The sequence below is a fragment of the Amphiura filiformis genome, chromosome 11 (assembly GCF_039555335.1).
Source record: "Amphiura filiformis chromosome 11, Afil_fr2py, whole genome shotgun sequence".
Classification (NCBI taxonomy): Eukaryota; Metazoa; Echinodermata; class Ophiuroidea; order Amphilepidida; family Amphiuridae; genus Amphiura; species Amphiura filiformis.
The window spans coordinates 37,895,274-37,915,950 of NC_092638.1; the positions used below are offsets into that span (position 1 = coordinate 37,895,274).

Genomic DNA, 20,677 nt, shown 5'->3' on the forward strand with positions numbered 1-20,677 from the left:
CCATTTCAAAATTGAAGATCCTTTTTGCTCTTCTAACAAGTGCTCAAATTCCACCTTCAGTATGCTTGATTGTTTTGCCATTTTGTTTGTTTTTTATTAGCCGGGATTTTCTTAAACTGTTTTTATTTTTAAATCGAGGCTAAAAATCAAAGATGTCTGAAACTAAAATGTCTAAGGTTTACTACAGTCCGAGAGGGTATTGGAAGGGTGTTTCTGCGATAGACAAGCTGGCGAAAGAGGCTGGAGTGACGAAAGAAAAAGCTAGAAATTTTTTTTTTTTGTAGACTCAGTGGCAAGTTTACCTATCACCTCCGAAGTACATTCCCAGAGCAAAATTTAACGTAAGTGTACCTAATGAAGTTCATCAAGCCGATTTGTTGTTTCTCCCTCACGACAGACCGAGTAAAGGAAAAAAGCTTTACAAGTACGCGTTGACTGTGGTGGATGTCGCGAGCAGATACAAGGAAGCTGAGCCTCTGAGCTTGAAGGAATCTGGGGAGGTGGCTAAGGCATTTGAAAAAATTTACTCTCGAGTTTTAAAGTGGCCGAAGCTTCTGCAGGTCGATCCTGGAAGAGAATTCATGGGCAAAGTGAACGAAGTGATGAAAAAGCACAAGGTCGATATCAGAAGAGGGTTGCCTGGTCAACATAGAGCTCAGGCAATTGTTGAAAGATTCAACAGAACTTTGGCTGAAAGACTGTTTGGCCATCAGTACTCGCAGGAAATACTGATGGAAGCTCGTGGTCAGAAAAATGTGAGGTCTACCGAGTGGGTGGGTAGGCTTCCGGATGTGATCAGAGCTTTGAACAGCGAAGAGACTCGGCTGATAGGAATGAAACCGGTTGATGCTATCAAGAAGAAAAAGATTGAAACGTTGCCTTCAGCTCCACAAAAGTTGAAAAATGAGATTGAAATTCCAGGTAACGTGAGATTGAGATATCTTTACGCTCCCGGAGAGTTGGAGGGAGGTGAGAGAAGACGCGCAACCGATCCCATTTGGTCTCTGGAAACTTACACGGTTGATAGTATCGTGAGGACACCGGGTGATCCAATTTTGTACTATTTGTCGAAGGAGCACCAAAAGAGCGTTTGTTAGACAGGAGCTTATGATAGTACCCGAGGGTACACAGTTGCCACCGACAGAGTTTTGAAGTAAACTTTCTTATTCAAGTTTTACGGCGTAGTGTCCAATCGCGTACGTGTGTATTCCGTCTTTGCGTATGACTCTTTTGTCATCGTTGGCATCTAGCGCGATTTTGTTGACGGTTTCTGTGTAGATTTCGTGACTGTAACTCCTGATCACATTCATCTTTCTCTTCTGAGGTTTTTTGTCCATAACGCATTGCTTGTAGTTGTCAAAGGCAATACTTCTTTCAACGACCGCTTTTTTGATACCTTTGCACTTCTTTTCCTCGTTTCCCTCGTGCATCCTGAAAGCGTACAACTTTGGTCTCAGTCCAACATATTCCACTATCTGCTTTCCTCCGGCTTCGTCCTTGAACTTGCCGGGGACTTTTTCGTTCTTTCCGATCGGAATTCCCGAAGGATGATCGGTCGGGTAGTTCGAAGTGTCGAAGTAGCGGTCCACGTCTGGAGCAATGTCATCGTAGAAATCTTCGGTCTCGATTTCATAGAGCAAACTGTCCGTGTCAGTCATACAGAGCTTCGCCTTGTCTCCGTATTTTTTCTTGATGTAATTGTAGTGAAAGTCGTACATCTTTGTCTTTGAGATATCAAGGATGCTCGCTCCAAGATATAACGGCTTGTTGAAGTACACCAAGTTCTTCCTCATGAGAATACCTATGAGGTTTTCGTCAAAGCTGGTGGATCGATCGAAGGTAGGTTTTGCGATCAACTTACGCGCTTCAGCTCGGGTAGACACAAGATGAAAGTCTACGTAGAGTCTAGGGTTCTCTATCGTTTTTCCAAAGACGCTGTTGTTCATCAACTTGAAGAAATCCTTCTCAAACTCTGATTCAGCTTTTGTTCTAAGTCTGGTATTCTTGTCGATGTACGATTTCATGAAGGGTTTTTCTCGGTATTTTACCCCTCGGTGAACCTTGGTCACTATGAGTCCAAGCTCCTCGTACTGCTTCAGAGCCACGTGGTGGACGACGTACTTTTTCTTGTCGTTCAGATTCGGGATTAGCTTTTCCACTTTGTTTACGATCAGTCTTTCCGGAGCTAGAGGAAGCTCGTTGTGAAGGTCGTGAAGCTCTTTGGGGTATTCCAGATCCACTTCAATGGTGCACGGAATTTTGCGCCAATTGTCTAGCTCGCTCGGTGTCATCCACTCAAAGCCACCGACCGGAAGCGGTTGCATCATGGCCCATCCGTAAAGGTTGTTCGAGTCGACGTACACCAGGTACTTGGTGGGCTTGCTCGGATCGTAATCAGCACCCATGTACTTGTTGTTGGCTTTGGCATGTCTGGTAGGTATCAAGGAAATCCCACCCTTCTTGTTCTTTTCAAAAAACAGTGTCTTGTCGTAATCCGTAAAAAGTTCCAGACGTACGCCCGTCGTCTTCAGCATGGCGTCGTAGGAAATTCCGGGGGCCGTGTAGTACCAGCAAGGATCCAGCTCGTTGTTTTTCAGACTGTTTTTTCTGAAATTTTGGAACACGTCGGCTAAGAGAAGAACGTCAGTCTTGAGATACAGATCGTGATACTCCCTCAAGGTTTTCATTCCAAAGGTATTCCACACCTTTTGAGCGTGCTGGTAATCGTCGTCGGAGATTTCCACGTCGTAGAGCTTGGAGTAAAACGCTTCTTTGGGAGGAAGACTGGTCTCTCGAAGTTTCTCGAAAGAGTTGACGTAATCGTAAGGGTACACTCCTTTTCTCAGAACAAGTTGCAATTTTTCACCTTTGAAAAATTTTGCGATTTCGGGAAAATCCGAAAGATTCTTCACGAGCGTATCCAAGCCGGTGGACAGAAACTTGAAGCTATCGAGAAACCTTATCTCGTGTTTGACTTCGATTGGTTCGATGCACTTTTGGTGAGCCGGTCCTAAAGATTCTTTCTTTGGATACGACACATCGGCTACGACCTTGTCTTTTGTTTTTAGCGGTTCTTCGCAAATATGGCAGACTTCGTTCGGTCGCGCGACGATTGATTTCCTATAAGGAACGAAGGAACCTACCGGTATTGTTTTGCTGAAGGAAATGTACTTTTCCTCGGTGGTCGGAATGCAGTCTATTTTTCCCTTGGTCTTACCGAGATTTTTGATGAATAGGTGAGCGTCGTATCCCGAGAGATTGTGAAAGAATACTGGAAAGAAACTCGGCATTCTGTAAGAAAGATTGCACTGATTGTGAGCGGCTCCTCTGAATTTTCCAGTAAAGTGACAGTGATCTCTAACGGTTCTGTTGTTCTTGTCTTTGGGGGTTAGAGGTTTCTTACAAATGTGACATGAGGTGGCTCTCTCGTACATCTTTTGCTCTTCGGAACTGATGATCATATTTTCCGCGAGTATGTAAGGATTGTTTTCTCGTTTGTAAAGCTTGTTGTGAATCTCTCTAGTGAGCTTCTCGATCATGTTCACAAAAACTAACGATACGTCCTCGTTTTTGCTTTGCTTGGTGTACACTATAGGCTCATGAGAGTACACGGAATCATCCAAACACTTGACGTGTATGCAAAAACCCGAAGGTTCGTGCTTTTGGTATTTTGACGTTTTCCGAAAAAATTCAGGTTCGCAGGTTTGAATCGGAACCGTAAATGATTCAAAGTCAGCGTAAAAGGCGATTGGAAATCTCTGCGACTTGAATTGGTTCCTGAGGGATTGAGTTGGGGCTTCTCCGTTTTTTGTCTCTTTTGGCATCTTAGCTCTCAAGGCTTCATGAGAATGACATGTTTCTTCGTGGCTCCTTATTGCTTCGGAAGCAAAACCTGCGTAGCAGTTTCTGCAGTGCTCGTAATGCATGTTTTTCTTGGTTGTTATCCCTTTCAAAAGTCCACCCATGTTCTTAACCACGGTATAGTGACTGGTTTCTTCGCCTTTAGAGTTTGTTCCTGTAATCAATAGCAGATCGACTTTTTGCGGTCGACCGAGGTTCTTACTAGTTACTAAGGGAACAATGGCTGGTCCGTACTTTGTATCTCTGTCAGTACCCTTTGGTACGTACATTCCTACATTTACGGAGATTGTAGGATTGTTCTTTTCAAACTTAGGAACATCCAAAATGGGAGTAGGAAAGGAGATACCATCCCAGTTGAGCTCTTTGGATTGCTCCTCAAGTTGTTTAGTTATTCTTTCAGAATTTTTGTTAACTAAATGTATGGCTCGAGTGATAGAATACTTGAAGCATTGGTCGTCATGATTTCTAGGATTGATGATCACTTTCTTGTTGACTAGAAATTTTGGAGTTGGAATGTACGTTCCTCCATGCATCGGTTGGTATTTTTCCATGTGAATTTCCAACTTTTCAATCCTCACAAACGTCCACCCACTTCCATTGGCTTGGTACGTATTCAAATTTTGTAAAATTTGATCCGTCGTGATTTGGTAAAATTCATCAGGATCCGTACCTTGTAGATACACCCTCGTGGTAGAACGAAATCCTGTGGTGACGATTGGGATATCATTATCGTCGGCTGCCAGGTCTTCTTTTTCAAGCGTGCACCAAAGATTCATATGAATCTTCATTTGAAAGTGGTTATTAAAAAAACTGATAAGACTTTGTTTGATGGTCTGAAAGAAGGTGATTGGTGCGTAGCCGGCTATTCCTTTGATAATGAATTTTATTCTAAAATTCTGAAGATTTGCTTTGACTCTTTTAAACTTGAACGGATGACGTGGGTTTGCAGGAGGTACCACAACGTCAAAATTGTTAGAGGAAATGATGTAATTTTCCTCGAGTTTTTCATTGAGAGCATCTTTGCTCAGTCTCGAGTATCCTCGAAGGCCCGCGTCTTTTGCAATCGCGTGTAATTCTTTTACGGTGTACTCTCCTCTTTGTCGTCTTTCTTCATTTTTTGCTTCATCGATCGCCTTGTAATCCGGAGGAGGTTTGCTGATTAAATTTCTCAAATAATCTTTTTTTAGTCTGGAGTATCCTCGATATCCATTATTTCTAGCGTAGTTGCGAAATTGCTTCGCGGTTAGAAGCAATTGAGCTACCGGCATTCTAGCTTTATTCTTTATTATATTCTTTTTAAACCAAAATATTTATTTTTCTAAATTGATTTTTTTTGCTTTCTTTTTAGCATAATATTTTTTAGAAGCCTTTTTATATGATTCTTTGTGTCTCAAATATAGCTCTTTCGAATATTTAAGCGGATTACACAGCCCAAGTTCAGTACACAAAATTCCATCATATCGATTAATCATCGTATGATAAACAAAAAATTTGTCTGGATTTTTCTTATGACTAAGCTGAATCCACTGTTCCTTGTAAAATACAAACAAATGCTTGTTTTCAACTTTTGACTCGAGAGTAATTTCTTTTTTGTTATTGCGATAATTTTTAAACGATTCCATTTTTTTATTATAAGATTTTTTTATTATATCAAAATTTCTTAAATTATTTTTTTAAATTAGGAAAAAATCTAAAAATAGTGTGTGCCCTCTCCCAGCTGGTATTAACTAGTAAAAAATAACAGCGCCATCTCTGTTTAGCATTTCCACATTCCGATCCGACACAAACATTCCAAACAGTATCAAAAAAAAAAAAAAATTTCAAAAAATTATGTCGGATCGGAATGTGTATGCCGGATCGGAATGTGTGATACCTTTAGGTATGTCGCCCAATTTGTATCAAAAAATCTGGCAACTGGATAAAATCAACAACAAAAAATTCCCTGCAAAACTATCCTAATATGCGTAAATAGGGTTGATCGGGCAACATGCTAACAAAGGAATGTGCGTTATTAAGTTTCAACTCCACAATGCCTCGGCTAGGTTTCCGCCTGGTTAGACATATCAAATTAATTCTTCCCGCAACCGCTTTGTCTCACTGCATGTTATTGTGTGTAAGTGTGGGTGACAGACAATGGATCTGCGGGTTATGTCTCCTGCTGAGCTTAACCCTGTCTGGTCTCCAGCTAGTAACTGTGTGTGAAATTTTTGAAGTGTAATAATTTTTGTGTCATGTATTGTACTTGACTGTAAAAATTAACTGATTGAAAAAAAAATTGTTTCCAGCATAAAATTGATTTTTCTACCGTTTTTTTGAGGGTTTATTGTGTATATCAAGTTAACAAGTGTTCCCAGTCACAGTATTGAATAGAAAGTCTGTTGTACTTTTATTGTACTGATTTGAAAAAAAAATTGTTTCCAGCATAAAATTGATTTTTTTTTTCTCATTTCTCTGAGTGTATATTGTATTGAATATTGAAAGGGGTTAGAGGCGGATAAAATATAATCAACTATGGAAAAGGTTACCCAGTTTTTATCAAATATGGCTGCCGAATCAAAGGTGTCAAAGTGCAAAGCGCGAATAGAGTTAGCACGGAAGATGAATCAGCGAAGTAAGCTAATTCAAAAGCGAAAACTTCAAAAACAAAGGATAAAAAAGTTAATAAAAGAGCTTACAACAACTGAAACTGAAATAGAGTTGGCTGAATCGGATATTCGACAAATAGAAGAGAATGTAAACAATGGTTCAGATGGTGAGGAGGACTAATAAGGAACTAAATTCACTCTCTACCATGTAAATAGACTAGTACTATGCTTTTTTAACTCCAATAAAATCCTTCCATGGTAACACACCATGGAGGGATTTTTTTATGAAAATGAGTAGCTTGTAAGCAAATGCCGATTAGATTAACCTCTGTAACCTTTTGTCTAAGGCTGGTTGTTTGTGTTGCACCATTGGTACTGGCAAGTGGGTCTGTGTTATATATCATGTGCAAAGAAAAGGACATGCTTTATAAAACTGTTCAAATGTTGATCAGTGTTATTTAATATTCTGCGATATTTTGACAATTTTGTAACAAATCAAAGGTATTTTCTGTATGGATATATTTAGCATGTTTAGCAGACAAGTTTTTGGTCTTCACAACAAAATTAAAAAGGTAAGATTTTTTTGTGTAAATTATTGTTCTGTGTAATCCTGTGTAAATTGTTTTTTCTGTGTAATCCTGTGTAAATTATTGTTCTGTGTAATCCTGTGTAAATTGTTTTTCTGTGTAATCCTGTGTAAATTATTGTTCTGTGTAATCCTGTGTAAATTGTTTTTCTGTGTAATCCTGTGTTGTTATTTTTTCTGTGTAATCCTGTGTAAATTGTTTTTCTGTGTAATCCTGTGTAAATTGTTTTTCTGTGTAATCCTGTGTAAATTGTTTTTCTGTGTAATCCTGTGTTGTTTTTGTGAATTAAAACCCAGGGAAGATTACAGGGAGGTTTAGGTTAAATAATGCAGGGGAATTTAGAGGGTAAATAATACAGGGGAGTTTAGAGGGTAAATAATGCAGGGGGGTTTAGAGGGTAAATAATACAGGAGAAATAGACAGAATTATTAATCCTGTGTATTTTTAGTGTAAAAAGGAAGTTTTGACAGAAATAGAGAGTAATGAGTCAGCACACCCTTTTTTACACTACTTATGAAGATAACCACCTGCGAGCCAACCCATCAAAGACACAGGTGTGTGCCTTCCATTTACGCAACCGTGAAGCAAAGCGCCATCTCAAGGTCACCTGGTCTGGTACAGCGCTCAAACACTGTGAACACCCTGTCTATCTTGGAGTTACTTTGGATAGGTGTCTCTCCTATAAGAATCATGTTGAGAAGACAAAGATGAAAGTCAGTGCAAGAAACAACATCTTGAGTAAGCTCACCGGAACAAGCTGGGGTGCAAGTGCTCACACTCTGAAGGCAACGGCCTTGGCTCTATGCTACTCAACAGCAGAGTATGCATGCCCTGTATGGGAGAGATCGCCTCATGCAAAGAAGGTGGATCCAGCCCTGAATGCTAGCTGTCGCCTGATAACAGGATGTCTTCGAGCAACACCAACTGAGAACCTGTACACTCTAGCAGGTATAGCACCACCAGATGTTAGACGTAACGTAGCAAGCATGAAAGAACGCCAGCGCCAAGCCACTGATGTAAGACATCCCCTGTTTGGGCATGTCCCCCAGAAAGTCGTCTAAAGTCCAGAGATAGCTTCCTGAACAGTGTAACTCCACTTGAAACATCAGCCAATAGTAAAAGAGTAGCAAAATGGGAGGAGAGATCTAGAAATCACCCACCAATTTTGAATATTCCTGTTGGCGAAGAACTACCACCTGGTGCAGATGCAAGTTGGGTTGAATGGAAATGCCTTAATAGGTTAAGGTCTGGTGTAGGAAGATGTAAAGTCAACCTCAGCAAATGGGGATATCGAAAGAACACAGATGTAACCTGCGATTGTGGAACAGAACCACAAACAATGGATCACTTACTGTGTTGCCCTCAACTGGAGCAAACATGCACAACTGCTGACTTGGCAGTTTACAATGAGAATGCTGAAAAAAGTGTGCAGCACTGGCTGAAACACATTTAATCTTGTGCCGTGGACACGCTAAGAAGAAGAAGATACAAAACCTTTAAAAACGTTTTCACGACCTTTATATAACCCGACATTTAATGTTATTAAAACGTTTTATCTAAACCAAACCCCAAAATATAACCTGTTTAAAAACTTTTCTAAAACGTATTGTGTTTGCTGGGAAGGTTAAATTGCACGTAAAGGTTAAATTGCCCATGCCTAAAAATGCACAGTCAGGTCGATCGGAATTATAATTTGGGCCTATATAATCTGATTGGCTAGAAATCGATCACTATCGCTCAGCGATGAAGTAGGCCTACAAACTATCAATATTCTATTATTGACACTAACGCACTGCATGGTCTATTGTTCTATTGTGTCCGATTTGAGCGCTGACATATTGGAAAATGTTGCCAATCAATATTCATGAGAGTGTACATTCAACGTCTAATTTTCAAAATTGGGTGACCTGTGCTTACTTGGCAGGTGTGAAATACATCTGACTGGGCGTAACGCATAAAGGCATTGGCATCATCGAATGGCTGCCTATAGTGCTGTTAGTGTTAAGCCTATATAGGGGGGGGGGCTGTGTTAATTTCTATAATAATTATTATAAGGCCTACATTTATTTGTCATTCCTGGCCTTTCTTTTCCTTTCTCTGTACTTATATTCTTTCCTTGCTAAAGTATCACTCCCTCTTCTTTTCTCCCTTCCTATTTATTTCCCTACCTTTCTATTTATTTACTTCTATTTATTTATTTATTTTAATTTCTCCCTCTTTCTCTTTTCCTCCAGTCCCCCTTTCTTTCTTCATTTCCCCTTCTCCACCTCTTCCTCCCTCATCCCCTCCCAAGACCTCTCACAGAAGAGCTGCCTTCTTCGGTACGCCACTGTTTATGCCAATCTCCTTCTTAAAATAAAATAAAATGTCAATTTGTGAAACAACTTTTATATAGGCCTATACCGGTACGGTACATGTATACGTAGCTATTACCATTATACAGTACTATAGACATGCGGACATGGCAGCCTTAAAACATTCTGATGTGTAATCGATCAGCAAGCGCATTCAATTGATTTAAATGAAGCACCTGCACCTAAAGTCAGTGGGTGACAACGAACTGTACATCGGCGGCTAATGTGTGCCTTTTGTGCATAAGTTATATATTGTGTATAAGGGGAGGGGCGAAGGGGGCGCGCGCCCCCCGTGGAACACAAAAAAAAGAAGGAGAGGGAGAGAAAGGAAAGGGGATTAGGGGAAAGAGGGGGCGAGAAGAGAGGGGGCAAAGTAGGATTGATCGTGAGTAGGCCTACATAATGGTTATTTTTCAGCATGGGCCTTATACTGCATGTGATTTTAAAGCAATAGACGGAGAAGTAGGCTATGTGTCAAAACAATATGCGTAATACAGGCACGAATAAGGGGCGCCCCCTCTTCCTCCCAAAAAAGAAAAAAAAGGGAGAAGGAAAGAAAGAAATGAGAAAAAGAGAAGGAAATAGAGAAGAGAAAACCCAGCACACACAACATTTTCGACATCACCCGGAAAAGTAATCTAAGGTTGCCAGAAACGTTTAAATGTCGGGTTATATAAAGGGTAGGCCTAAAGGGTATAAAATGTTTTCATAAAACATTCAAAAACATTTTTTGATAAAATCAAATGCAAATATTTAAACATAATATTATAAGTGTTGACAAAATATTTGGCATAAAATGTTTACGAAAAATATTTTACAATAACATCTTGAAAACATAAAAAACATTCGTAGTAGTATGGCCACGCCCACCTCATTAATATTCATATAATATGTTAATTAGCCACGCCCACCTCATTATTATGCAAACCGGAAGTGACCCGAACCGGAAGTGACTTTTGACCCGAAACGGAAGTGACCTTTGACCTCCGTTGACCCGAACCGGAAGTGACCTTTGACCTCGGTTGACCCGAACCGGAAGTAGATGTCCCAAAAGTCTAGTATACTACTAACATTGTTGTAATGCATTTTCATACAAAACCTTTAAAAACCTTTTGGGGGTCATGATAGGAGCGCCCGTACATATGTACACGCGACCCTGGATAAAGCTCTAACCAGCTGAACTAATCCTATCACCACCACGCACAAGTAACATAGAAGAAACATCACAACGATGCCTCGACAACTACCACAACGAGGGCCCTTTCTAGGACCTGCGTTGACAGTCATATCATTCAATGTCGAAGGTTTCTCAACTGCTAAGCAAAGCTTATTAGCCAAGATGTGCAACAATCTCCAGTGTGATGTCCTCTGTTTGCAAGAGACACATCGAGGAAGTAACAACATTCGCCCTACCATACCTGGCATGGATTTAGCCATCGAACGTCCTCATCGACAGCATGGCAGTGCTGTATTTGTCAAGGCTGGTTCAATCATAGAAGCTACGTCCTTCTCTGCAGATGAAGACATTGAGATCTTAACCGTGGAAATGAGTAGTGTTGTAGTGACCTCTGTGTATAAACCACCACCTGTTGTCTTCAAGTTCCACCAACCTGTTCCCAATGTGCACAACAAGCCTCAAATCATCATCGGTGACCTTAATAGCCACAGCACCCTGTGGGGGTATAGAGAAACCAACAAGGATGGAGAAGCGGTAGAAATGTGGATGGACACAAACCAACTCAGTCTCATTCATGACCCCAAGCTCCCTCCTTCATTTCACAGTGCACGCTGGAAACGTGGATACAATCCAGACATCGCCATAGTGACTAGCAACATCGCAGGCATGTGCCAGAAGTTCGTAATGGATTCCATCCCACAAAGTCAACACCGTCCAATTGGTATCAAAGTAGATGCAGTCGTCAAACCAACAACAGTGCCTTTCACTCGACGCTTCAACTACAAGAAAGCCAAGTGGCAGAGCTTTACTGACGAGCTAGATCTGAAGGTGAAACATATTGAGCCAACAGCAGGTAACTACGACCAATTCACTCAACTAGTTAGGAAGACGGCTAGAAGATACATCCCACGAGGTTGCAGAGTAAATTACATCCCTGGACTCTCAAAGGAAAGTTCTGAGCTTTATGAGGAATATGTCGCCATGTTTGAGACAGACCCCTTTTCTGACGAAACAACTTTGAAAGGAAAGAAAGTGATGGAAAGTATCTCTCAAGAGCGCCGCAAGACCTGGAATGCCTTGATAGAATCAACAGACATGTCAAAGAATAGCAAGAAAGCTTGGTCGACTATCCGCAAACTCAGAGGTGATCCCAAAGCAGCTCCGCCACACTCCAAAGTTACAGCAAACCAAGTCGCACACCAACTACTCCTGAATGGTAGAAGTGGAAAAAAGCAGAAAAAGATCAAGCTCAACCGTAAAAAATACAACAAGGACCATGGTTTCACAAGACCTTTCACCATGGAGGAGCTAGAAGCAGGAATCTCCACTCTAAAACCAGGAAAAGCGATAGGTCTAGACAACATCTCAACTGAGCAGATCAAAAACTTTGGACATGAAGCAAGGAAGTGGCTCCTACAGCTCTTCAACCAATGTCTGGCAACACACAAGCTCCCTAATATCTGGAAGAAAGCTCATGTGACAGCACTTCTGAAACCTGGAAAAGATCCATCAATTCCAAAGAACTATCGCCCAATATCACTTCTGAGTCATACATATAAGCTCTTTGAACTCCTATTACTCAACAGAGTCGCACCTGTCATCGATGAACGCCTCATCCCTGAGCAAGCCGGCTTCCGCCCTGGCAAGTCAACAACTAGCCAGGCTCTCAACCTCACCCAGTACATCGAAGAAGGTTACGAGAAAGGAATGGTATCTGGGGTTGTGTTCGTCGATCTATCAGCAGCTTACGATACAGTCAATCATCGATGTCTCCTCCACAAGATCCAGGAGCTGACTGAAGATATACAGTTTACAGAACTGATAGAAAGCATGCTTAAGGATAGACTATTCTTTGTTGAGCTGGGTAGCAAGAAGAGCAGATGGCGTAGGCTCAAGAATGGTCTTCCACAGGGAAGTGTACTTGCACCACTCCTCTTCAACATCTACACAAACGACCAACCAAGAAGTGAGAACACTGTTCGATTCATCTATGCTGACGATCTGGGTATTGGAGCTCAAGATCCAGATTTCACAGTTGTGGAAGAACGCCTCTCTAAAGCTCTGGACGAACTCACACCATACTATGAAGATAACCACCTGCGAGCCAACCCATCAAAGACACAGGTGTGTGCCTTCCATTTACGCAACCGTGAAGCAAAGCGCCATCTCAAGGTCACCTGGTCTGGTACAGCGCTCAAACACTGTGAACACCCTGTCTATCTTGGAGTTACTTTGGATAGGTGTCTCTCCTATAAGAATCATGTTGAGAAGACAAAGATGAAAGTCAGTGCAAGAAACAACATCTTGAGTAAGCTCACCGGAACAAGCTGGGGTGCAAGTGCTCACACTCTGAAGGCAACGGCCTTGGCTCTATGCTACTCAACAGCAGAGTATGCATGCCCTGTATGGGAGAGATCGCCTCATGCAAAGAAGGTGGATCCAGCCCTGAATGCTAGCTGTCGCCTGATAACAGGATGTCTTCGAGCAACACCAACTGAGAACCTGTACACTCTAGCAGGTATAGCACCACCAGATGTTAGACGTAACGTAGCAAGCATGAAAGTACGCCAGCGCCAAGCCACTGATGTAAGACATCCCCTGTTTGGGCATGTCCCCCCAGAAAGTCGTCTAAAGTCCAGAGATAGCTTCCTGAACAGTGTAACTCCACTTGAAACATCAGCCAATAGTAAAAGAGTAGCAAAATGGGAGGAGAGATCTAGAAATCACCCACCAATTTTGAATATTCCTGTTGGCGAAGAACTACCACCTGGTGCAGATGCAAGTTGGGTTGAATGGAAATGCCTTAATAGGTTAAGGTCTGGTGTAGGAAGATGTAAAGTCAACCTCAGCAAATGGGGATATCGAAAGAACACAGATGTAACCTGCGATTGTGGAACAGAACCACAAACAATGGATCACTTACTGTGTTGCCCTCAACTGGAGCAAACATGCACAACTGCTGACTTGGCAGTTTACAATGAGAATGCTGAAAAATGTGTGCAGCACTGGCTGAAACACATTTAATCTTGTGCCGTGGACACGCTAAGAAGAAGAAGATACAAAACCTTTAAAAACGTTTTCACGACCTTTATATAACCCGACATTTAATGTTATTAAAACGTTTTTATCTAAACCAAACCCCAAAATATAACCTGTTTAAAAACTTTTCTAAAACGTATTGTGTTTGCTGGGAAGGTTAAATTGCACGTAAAGGTTAAATTGCCCATGCCTAAAAATGCACAGTCAGGTCGATCGGAATTATAATTTGGGCTTATATAATCTGATTGGCTAGAAATCGATCACTATCGCTCAGCGATGAAGTAGGCCTACAAACTATCAATATTCTATTATTGACACTAACGCACTGCATGGTCTATTGTTCTATTGTGTCCGATTTGAGCGCTGACATATTGGAAAATGTTGCCAATCAATATTCATGAGAGTGTACATTCAACGTCTAATTTTCAAAATTGGGTGACCTGTGCTTACTTGGCAGGTGTGAAATACATCTGACTGGGCGTAACGCATAAAGGCATTGGCATCATCGAATGGCTGCCTATAGTGCTGTTAGTGTTAAGCCTATATAGGGGGGGGGGCTGTGTTAATTTCTATAATAATTATTATAAGGCCTACATTTATTTGTCATTCCTGGCCTTTCTTTTCCTTTCTCTGTACTTATTCTTTCCTTGCTAAAGTATCACTCCCTCTTCTTTTCTCCCTTCCTATTTATTTCCCTACCTTTCTATTTATTTACTTCTATTTATTTATTTATTTTCATTTCTCCCTCTTTCTCTTTTCCTCCAGTCCCCTCTCATTCTTCATATCCCCTTCTCCACCTCTTCCTCCTCATCCCTCCCAAGACCTCTCACAGAAGAGCTGCCTTCTTCGGTACGCCACTGTTTATGCCAATCTCCTTCTTAAAATAAAATAAAATGTCAATTTGTGAAACAACTTTTATATAGGCCTATACCGGTACGTTACATGTATACGTAGCTATTACCATTATACAGTACTATAGACATGCGGACATGGCAGCCTTAAAACATTCTGATGTGTAATCGATCAGCAAGCGCATTCAATTGATTTAAATGAAGCACTTGCACCTAAAGTCAGTGGGTGACAACGAACTGTACATCGGCGGCTAATGTGTGCCTTTTGTGCTTACGGCTACTCGATCACACCCTTGGGTTGTATGGTAACAAAAGGTACTTTTCGTTCCAGTAGGCGCTTTCACACGACTTTCGTTTGATCACTTATTGACAGTAGTCTGCTAGGTAAAGCGTTAATACACCGTCAGGTCAGCTTACCGATTTAATGGCGGAAGCCCTTTGTCCAGAACAAAAGGTACCTTTCGATGAATAGCTTGTCGGAAATCAAATCGGCACAAGGGAACAATGCGTTACATAATCTATTGCTTCTCCATCTTTAATAGCTCCATGATTGACACAGAAAATAAAGAAAGTTGTATAGTGAATGCTTCAGGGCTGTGCAATAATTATGACCTCCCCCCCCCGGGGTAAAATTTCCAAACGGCTCGCCAAAAATCGCTTGCCTCCAGTAGCGTAGCCAGTGGAGTGGCAAGGGGGACAGAGTGCCCCCCTGACAAAAAATGAATAAAAATAGTGCCCCTCTGGCAAAAAAATGAAAGAGAAAATCTGGAGGGCAAAGGAAAAGAAAAGATGCAAGGAGCCCCTTTTCCACCAAAATTCTCCCCGATCATGGGCCAAAATAGTGTAAAATATAAAAATTTTGCGCGCTGTCACAATGAAGCCCTTTTCATCCCAATCATGGGCGAAAATAGTGCAAAATACAAAATTTTTGCGCGCTACACGCGCACATCGTCCCAATAAAGCCCCTCTAAAACAAAACCGCGATGTATTTTATTTTGCAACTGCAATTTTTGGTCTGTGCCCCTGAAATTTTATTTTGCCCCTCCTGACCAAGAAAGCTGCATATGCCCCTGCTTGCCTCCCCTCTCGGCCTGCCAGAAAAATATTTGCCCCCCCCCCTTGCACATGCATTTGTACCTATTACGGTTTCGTGACACGCCTCTTGCAAATGTGACCAAGCCAGCGGCCCGGTGAAGCAAAATGTGCATTGGAATAACACGGGAGTTTGGATATAGATGGTATATTTCTTTCTCATAAAAATGTATGCTCCCCCGTTATTAAAGCTTGTACCGGGTTGAAAATTCTGATATTTTGAAAAGAATAAGTAATTGAAACATAGAGAGAGAGTACTAAAATCATAGATTTTATACTTTTTCATATGACGCTAACTAGTTCATCTCGTATATCTACAACACAGCGCTACCAGTAGGGTTCAACTGCCTATTGTGAGTGCCCCTGTGCTGTGTGCATACATGTAGTTAACAATAACTGCATGATGATTGGCCATGATGTAATGCATCTTTAAATGGATCTGGCTTGTGATTGGTCGCCCAGATCTCGTTATGGTTTAAATCCTCCGGGCACGTGTCGTTACCATAACTACATTGTACACAACTATGCGGCGCTTTGTGTACTAGGAGCATGAGCGTGTCTTGTACGACGAAGTCCCCAGTCAAAGTCCTGTTAAAAATGCAATGTTCATAGTCGATTTTAACTCAGGCTTTCGCGATTATTAAACTGGTAGATTGTAAAATTAGAACTGTTCAGTATTGAAGTGCCATTATAAGCTATTATAATATGTAGCATTCAATAAGCCTACGTATACAGCCCCGGATACAGCATGTCTCAAAAAAATTGTGCAAGTGAAAAGCGCCCTCTTTGGCAATTAGACAATACCGTTGTGACATGATGCTTACATCAACGTCAAGGGCACAGTCTTAGCTCTCAAATACCGTTTGTTTTGTTTAATTTGCTCTTTTTAATCTCGAGATATGTTTAGTTAACAACGAAAGGGTAAAATCACAATTGTGCCACTTTTACTAGGAATAGGGCTGTACATGTAAATCAATGATAGCTGATGTTGATGCGTTTAAAGTGTAAAAAGAGAATCATTATACCTTATATCATGATAAAACACTAAAAACAATTTTGTATTGTTGTGTAATTGATGCATTCCTTTGATTTCACGAAGGAACTCTTGATAAACTTGATGCTATCATTGATTTCATGTACAACCCTCTTCCCTAGTAAAAGTGGCACAATTGTGATTTTACCCTTTCGTTGTTAAGTAAGCATATCTCGAGATTAAAACAAGCAAATTGAACAGACTAAACGGCATTTGAGAGCTAAGACTATGCCCTTGACGTTGATGTAAGCATTATGTCACAACGGTATTTTCTAATTGCCACAGAGGGCGCGTTTCACTTGCACAATTTTTTTTGAGACAGGCTGTATACTTTACTGTTAATATAATTATATAAACTTTTTCATAACCATTTACTAGTATTTTGATGTAATAAAATAATATCAGTATAATATCGAGTTCAACTGAATGCGTTATAAAAAATCGACTATGGCATAGTCTAGAATTAGGCTTGAAGCCTTGAAGTGACAATGCATTAGTGTACTAGACCTAATGTATATAGCATTGTATCATAAATACATGCGAGAGAGAAATGCTTACATTGAACATGACTAGATAGCGGATTTACCTGATAAAAACAAAAACAAAAATGAAATGAAATACTTCATACATGAATATTTTTGAACGAATCTGACAGTTGACCAAGATCTGATGACTTCAAATCTATCATGAATTATGTTTCAGCATAAAACACAACAGAAAGAAAGAAAGTCCCAATCCTTTGACCTAATAATAAAGTGTTTTTTCGCTCAGGTACACCTGAGTGAATATATACATTCAGTTTGGACCTTGAAATAAAATTTGACCCTTGAACCTAAGTAGCTCCAAGTCGAGCTTCTTTTGCAAATGCTCTTGCTTTGTAATCACTAAAAATATTTTGTAGAATAATGCATGGTATCTCAGTAATAGAAATGCACTGCTAATGCAGACTACTGCCAGCTCCTAAAATAACCTCACTCCTCATGACATAGTTCATAAATATATGCAGCAGTGAGATTTCTAGTTTGAGGTGGGGATAGGATATTAGCCTCATTCTACATGATATTATTTATAAGACTGTTTTCTGTAGCCCATAGTGGGGTTTTTTGTTACCTGGGAATGATAATCAGTTTCAATATTATGAGTGTTGACAGATTGATAGTGTAGTGGTCTGGAAGTTGAAGTTGAAGTAATAACAAGTTACAAACTGTCCATGAACAGATTTTGTTATATGGACAAAGTCAGCTAGCTAGGTCAGCCTGCATGGTCAATTATACCAAGTTACCAAATGTCCATGAACTTCTTAAATTTGGAATGAGAGATAAGTAAGGTGTTCTGATTGTTCTGGATTTGCCAGAAGTTCACAGTGGTCATCTGATCCACACTATATACACAGTAGTCATCTCATTCACACTCTACACAACAGCCTTCCACAGCATCATCTTCAAGAATCAAGACCAACAGAAATTGGGGACCGATCGTTATTTACGGCAGAGGGGATGGGTGTTTTGGCAAAAATATCGACAAAAAATGTCGCGTTCCCCCCTCGCGTCCGCTCAAAATTTTCGCGTTCCCCTTGTTTTCCCAATTTTCTCCATTTAAAATTTAACAATCCCCCTCTTGGTTCAACTAAAATTTCAGGTTCCCCCTCAAGACCACAAAAAAATTCGTGTTCCCCCTATAATTTACCCATTCCCACCCCCCTGCCATAAATAACGATCGCTCCCTTGGAATATTCCGCAGATACAAATTTATATCCAGCAGCATCTTCAACGCCAACAGATTGAAATATCCCACAAACACAAATTTATCAAGTTTAAACCATTTTGGGTAAAATGGCATCTGAAATAGAACAGAGCACATTGTAAAAATGATGCATTGGTGATTAAGTGGTGTAATATTTAAATTGTATTAGATCGTTAACATGTACAACTTAAACTTTACTTTTTATTTTCATGGGTATGATTCAAGTGCATAGGCCTACATCACTAAATGTGATGTTAAAGGAGTATTTCACAATCCTATAGAATCCACTTTTATGACATTTGTCAGTAGATATCCAGGAGCAAAAGCTTAAATCTCACAACCTCAGTTGATCAGATTGTTTGTTTGCAAGAATAAAATAAGCATGTACGCTTATCAATCAATATCAAAATTGATGAGTACTGGTATCATTTTGATACAGCCTCTATGTGTATTTATATGCCCCATATGCCACTTGCTGTGGTGTACTAATTTGGCGAACAAGTTTGACGATATGCTTGCTAAACGAATTAATCGGCAACAATTATTTTATACAGAAACAGTTCTGCCAGAGTTTTCCAGTAGTATAAAAATGATAAAAATCTGAATATTTCTGTACAAAGTGTGGATCACGGAATGCCCCTTTCAAATTGTGTTGAATTGATGTCCAAATTAGTGCACATCATTGAAATTACATACATGTTTGTAAATTACTTTAGTATAACATTGGGTTTACTTTTCATTACCATTTGTATATATTACATGTACATGTTGAAGTGTTTAAAAAAATCCAATAGGCCTATGGGGTGGGGGCCTACATATACCGTACACAAAATAGAGCTACGTACACCATCGAAACCTGTTTCTACGGAAGTAAAAAAGGGCCATGTGGGTTGCTTTGTAACGCAAGAAGTCAGGATCTTGTGATCACAAATCCCGACTTCTTGTGTTCCTGATTTCAGCCAGTTTGAAATAAAGAGAAAGTAAAGATATCAAAATAAAGAAATAGTTAAGACAACTCAGGATCTCAAGAACTCATGAAATCTGTTCAATTTTTACGGCGTTGGTATTTTAATTGTAAGCCCATCCACGTTAGTTATCTCGAGATCCTATTTTCTTGACTTAAAGTCAGGAACTCGTGAACTCAAGCCACGCTTGAGTTCCTGACTTCCTGACTTCAAGTCAGGAACACAAGATCACGAGATCCTGACTTCATGACTTTAAAGTCAGGAACTCGTGAACTCAAGCCGCGCTTGAGTTCACGACTTCCTGACTTTGATGACTTTAAAGTCAGGAACTCGTGAACACAAGCCGCGCTTGAGTTCACGACTTCCTGACTTTGAACTCAGGAACACAAGAACTCAAGCGCCGCTTGAGTTCACGACTTCCTGACTTTGAACTCAGGAAGTCACGAACACAAGAACTCAAGCACGGCTTGTGTTCGCGACTTCCTGATTTTAGCACGTGCGTTGCTAGCGCCATCATTTGATATTATAATGCATAATAACATTATAACACGTGCTAGTCCAGGCTAGTCCAGGCAAAGTCAGGAAGTCGTGAACACAAGCAGCGCTTGAGTTCTTGTGTTCCTGAGTTCAAAGTCAGGAAGTCGTGAACTCAAGCGGCGCTTGAGTTCTTGTGTTCCTGAGTTCAAAGTCAGGAAGTCGTGAACTCAAGCGCGGCTTGTGTTCACGAGTTCCTGACTTTAACGTCGTGAAGTCAGGATCTCAAGCGCGGCTTGTGTTCACGAGTTCCTGACTTTAAAGTCATGAAGTCAGGAACTCAAGAACACAAGCGCGGCTTGAGTTCACGAGTTCCTGACTTTAAAGTCATGAAGTCAGGATCTCGTGATCCTGTGTTCCTGACTTGAAGTCAGGAACTCAAGCGTGGCTTGAGTTCACGAGTTCTTGACTTTAAGTCAAGAAAATAGGATCTCGAGATAACTAAAGTGGGTGGGCTTACAATTAAACTACTAACGCCGTGAAAATTGAACAGATTTCATGAGTTCTTGAGATCCTGAGTTGTCTTAACTATTTCTTTATTTTGATATCTTTACTATCTCTTTATTTCAAACTGGCTAAGTCAGGAACACAAGAAGTCGGGATTTGTGATCACAAGATCCTGACTTCTTGCGTTACAAAGCGAACTCACGTGGCCCTTAGTTACTTCCGTATGTTTCTTACTTCATGTATGTTGTGTTATACTCTGATCAGCTCATAATAGGCGGGACTCATAACATTGTGGATTGATATACATGTAGAATGGCATTCACACACAGCTGGGCGCAGCACCTACGCGAACTGCACTTTGCATATTGCATGACACATGCTTTTGTGAATTTACACGCGGGGTAATTTG

General features: G+C 40.6%; 1 protein-coding gene across 1 annotated transcript; it reads right to left on the minus strand.

Annotated features, from left to right (window-relative positions):
* Positions 1–1,163: 1,163 nt before the first annotated feature.
* LOC140163663 (uncharacterized) lies at positions 1,164–5,129 on the minus strand. Its single transcript, XM_072186978.1, has one exon. The coding sequence runs from the start codon at positions 5,127–5,129 to the stop codon at positions 1,164–1,166; it is 3,966 nt and encodes a 1,321-aa protein (XP_072043079.1).
* Positions 5,130–20,677: the final 15,548 nt, after the last annotated feature.

Bases quoted from the DNA above. Each gene is read 5' to 3' on its own strand.
- LOC140163663 (XM_072186978.1), bottom strand. From the start codon at position 5,129: ATGCCGGTAGCTCAATTGCTTCTAACCGCGAAGCAATTTCGCAACTAC.